Here is a 3875-nt window from a genome sequence, read left to right on the forward strand (position 1 = left end):
TTATAATGAAGCGTCCTTTTACCTTTTTTTTTTTTTAACGCCATTTCTATGCAAGACTCGTGATTTAGACCGCGCCTTACTTTTACATTATCTTGCAACAGTGTTGTTATGTATGCGCTCTCCTGACAACGTTTCCTTTTCTGAGTTGTAGAATGTAACGGTTGGTAGCTTCCGAGTACCAAAGAGATCGAAAATCGATGGTATTTTATAAAAATTGCCTAAATATAAATATTAAACATGCGCCAAGATAGAAGCATGCTATACAAATTAAAAATTATTGAAACGTATTTGATAAAAAGATATCTTAATCTCCGTGTGGAGTTTTGGAATACATTTAAGCACTCGTGTACGTAATACTAATTCAATACAATAATAACGAATAATATATTTAATTTAAAAAACTTATTTTCCAAATATCTATGAATGAAAACTAATTATAATTATTACATTAAATATTCCACGTGTAAAACAAATTTGAGTAATTTCATACACTATATCAATAGTTTAGGTTTATGATTAGAAATGTCGCCATTATTTCATACGATATTTGTTTTAATTTTATCTACGAATGAGTCAGCAAAATCATTATATGACCTTGCTTCACCTCACGAGTTCTCTAATGAAACTCTATCAAAAAATACAAGAAACATTTTTCATAACAAAAAGACCGAACTCTGGAGTATCTATAAATACTATGTACGCAAGTTTCTTTATTGGAAATAAAATGACGCACTTAGGTGCCGAGAAGGAATAGAAGAATGAAAGGCAGGAAAACAGTAAACTATAAATAAATCATCCGATGCATCTTAATAAATAAAGTATTGCTTCTACCGATTAAGACATTAAATCGATTTAAACCACAAAAGAAAGCTGGGAATTAAAATGAATATTTTTTATTAGGTTAAACTCCATTTAAAAATAACAAAAAAAAAAAAAAAGATCTGTGTATAAAGATCATAGCAAACAAGGCAAAACAGTAGAAGTAACTGTTTCCTGGCAATAATTCAACTTTTTTTTTTTTTTATGTTTTTTTAAATAGGTATTTATGACAAATTTTGTCAAAAGTTGTAATTAAAAAACAGAAAATTTAATTAGCAAAGTTCGTAAAAAAAAAAAAAAAAAAAAAAAAAAAATTCCATCAAGATTTTAAAGGAACCGTTTCTGTTAAAACACTATCCTCCGGAAAGCTTGTCATTTGAATGATGCAGCAAGCTTTGAATGAACTTTTTTCTTCCGGAATTCCAACCACCAATGCGTTTTTACAATTTGCTCAATATTTTTAAAGGGAATAAAATAAAGCGGAGATGATAATTTGACGAGTAAGACGGTTTCTATGAACAAAAATGGTAAAGGTTTCTCTCACTTTTTTTTTAATATCACGGATTATCGATTAAATTTGTATTTGAAAAAGTATTTTGGCATTAGCCTATGTTATCTGTAAAAGAAGTTTTTTGCTTTTTGATTAAAAGTCAAGATTTATTTATTTTAGTCAATTAATTGCCTAAAAAACAATATTTTGTCAGCGATTGATTGTTTATCTTTAAAGAAACTAGGTTCTTTTTATTCATTCAAATAAGTTAATGAAGCATATCGGTATGTTATTTTGAAAAGTAAAGTAAGTAGTTTGAAATAGCAACTTGTATAGAAAGAGTGAAAAGAAAAAAACAACAGTTCTTTACCTCCTTCACGATAGGTTTTGATTTTATAATAACGTGATAGGCAAGAAGCTTCAATAAACTTGTTGAGTACGAAGTATAACGCTTACGTAAAATTTCCATTCATTGGTAGTTTGACATTGAAACCATTCAAACGCTTAACTTACTTGAAAGAAGACGTGTACATCAAATTGCGTATGGTAAAAGATAAATTGAATTAGTTAAAGTTTATAGAAGATTGATTATCAATAAAAATTCGAAGATATTTCTGTTGGATCTTTAAGATACCTACTTTTTCTATGGAAAGCAACAATTAAAAAGTTATGGAGGAATCAAAGTCAATACCTGGATTGGTACAACCCTATACTAATAACTCTGAAATTTCGACAAATGCACTTAAAGGTAAAGAAAATAGAATCGATACAACTTTAGTTCCCTACCCATACTCAATATACGACGATGATTCGTCAACCGATCATTACTTTTTGGTACCTGGATCTAAAGTGGATATTTGTCGTTTTAAACGTGATTTTATACAACTCAACAATTTAAAACGTATTCAAAATAAAGAATCTATATACACCAACACAAGTAATCTAAGGCATCCTTTAATAAGTAAACATCCAATTACTCGAACAAATATATCGCAAAGTAGTGGAGAATATTGTTTTTTAGCACAAAATGACAAAAAATATCTTCAAAAACCTCAAAGCTTGTGCTCAAAAGCAAGCCTAAATATCAATAATAAAGCAGAGTTTAAAAATTTCTCTGCAAAATTTTCTGATTTGTCAACTTCGGATACCGAGCCAGTACAGAAAACCCATTCATTTCATAACCGTCATAAACTTTACGATACTACGCTTCATACGACCGATAAGAAAATACAAAAACAAATGAAAAGAAAATACCAAACCGATAATTTTATTGACTGCTGCACGTGTATAGTATGTGTAAAAGCTATAGACTATCATTTCAATCCCGACGACACGGGAAAAACAATGGATGTATGTTCATGTAGCGGTAGTTTTAAAAGTGTTTCCAGAAGATGGTTTTGTTTGGGAATTTTATCTGTATTTTTTCCGTGTTTATTTTGCTATATTCCTCTTAAACTTTGTCAAAGAGAATCCACTGATAGCTGTCCGAGAACAAAGCTAAAAGAAACGTATGAAGCCCGCTATGTCAAGGGACCCTATCTTGACCCAGCCTGCTCTTCTTTGTTATAGCATTTACTTAATATTTCCTATGGTCTGGTAAAAAGATCAACTTTCTATTTTTCGTTTTATTTTTTGGCTCGCAAATATTAAATTCCCATTCAATCCAATATTTAAGGGTGAAGATTTACTTTTCTGTTTCTTTGGGTATTTTTTTAATTTATTTATTTATTTGCGTTTTCACTGCCAATTCATAGTGCTTTTATAAGTTTTCGTAGAACGAAGTCTCCGACCCAGCAGGACTTAGAAAACAAATTAAAGATTAGTCGCCTTTTCTTTACGTTTAAAGTTGTTGCTTTCATTGTTTGGTTCAGTTATTTACACGCACTGTGTTTGCTTTTAACTTATTTTGTACTAGCGAATAACATTCGCAAAGTAAAAAAATATATTTTTTTTAGAAATCTATATTTCCAAACTTTTTTTTATATAATATTACTTTGCTTTGCTAAGTTGGAGAGTAAACATGATCCAGTATATTCTTAAAACGATTTGTGTAAACATTAAGACGGAAATTCAACAAAAATGAAATATTGAGCTGAGGAAAGCTAAACTGTACAGCGTGATTTCCGTTGCACGGAAGTCTGTTGGTTTTAATATAAAATTGTGGTCTATGTTTTAGCACTCAAATTGCAGCTATGTTGCTGCTCTGCCGTTTGACTTCATATTTAAGTGTTTATGCGGCAGTCTCTCTTTATTTCGCGTGTTCACTTTCCAAAGATGCAAATTATGTATTCAGCTTGAACTCGTTTGTAAAAATATGCTATTTTATCGAAGATTTTGTACGTACTTTGTAAATAATTTAAAGTGAGAAAAGAATAAATAGTCATTATCTGTTATTATGGTATTAGTCTGGCCTTACATATTGAGTGCTCCTCCTTTTCTTATATTTGGCATTACCTCTACAAATAAGGGTGCCACATAGTATTGCCGTGCATCCCGCTTTAACTGTTTCTAGGGAAATTAATTACTTTACAAATTTGAGGATTATGGATTCTTTCAGATAAAAAAA

At 30.1% G+C, this 3875-nt stretch overlaps 1 protein-coding gene across 1 annotated transcript; it reads left to right on the plus strand.

The window, feature by feature from the left end:
* Nucleotides 1-1322: 1322 nt before the first annotated feature.
* LOC149891107 (uncharacterized) lies at nucleotides 1323-3700 on the plus strand. Its single transcript, XM_090083274.1, has one exon. The coding sequence runs from the start codon at nucleotides 1979-1981 to the stop codon at nucleotides 2876-2878; it is 900 nt and encodes a 299-aa protein (XP_089939400.1). The 5' UTR covers nucleotides 1323-1978; the 3' UTR covers nucleotides 2879-3700.
* Nucleotides 3701-3875: the final 175 nt, after the last annotated feature.

This window comes from Hydra viridissima, unplaced genomic scaffold (genome assembly GCF_058129835.1).
Source record: "Hydra viridissima isolate aposymbiotic clone 2 unplaced genomic scaffold, HvirCarnegie_v1 scaffold_3, whole genome shotgun sequence".
NCBI classification, from domain to species: domain Eukaryota; kingdom Metazoa; phylum Cnidaria; class Hydrozoa; order Anthoathecata; family Hydridae; genus Hydra; species Hydra viridissima.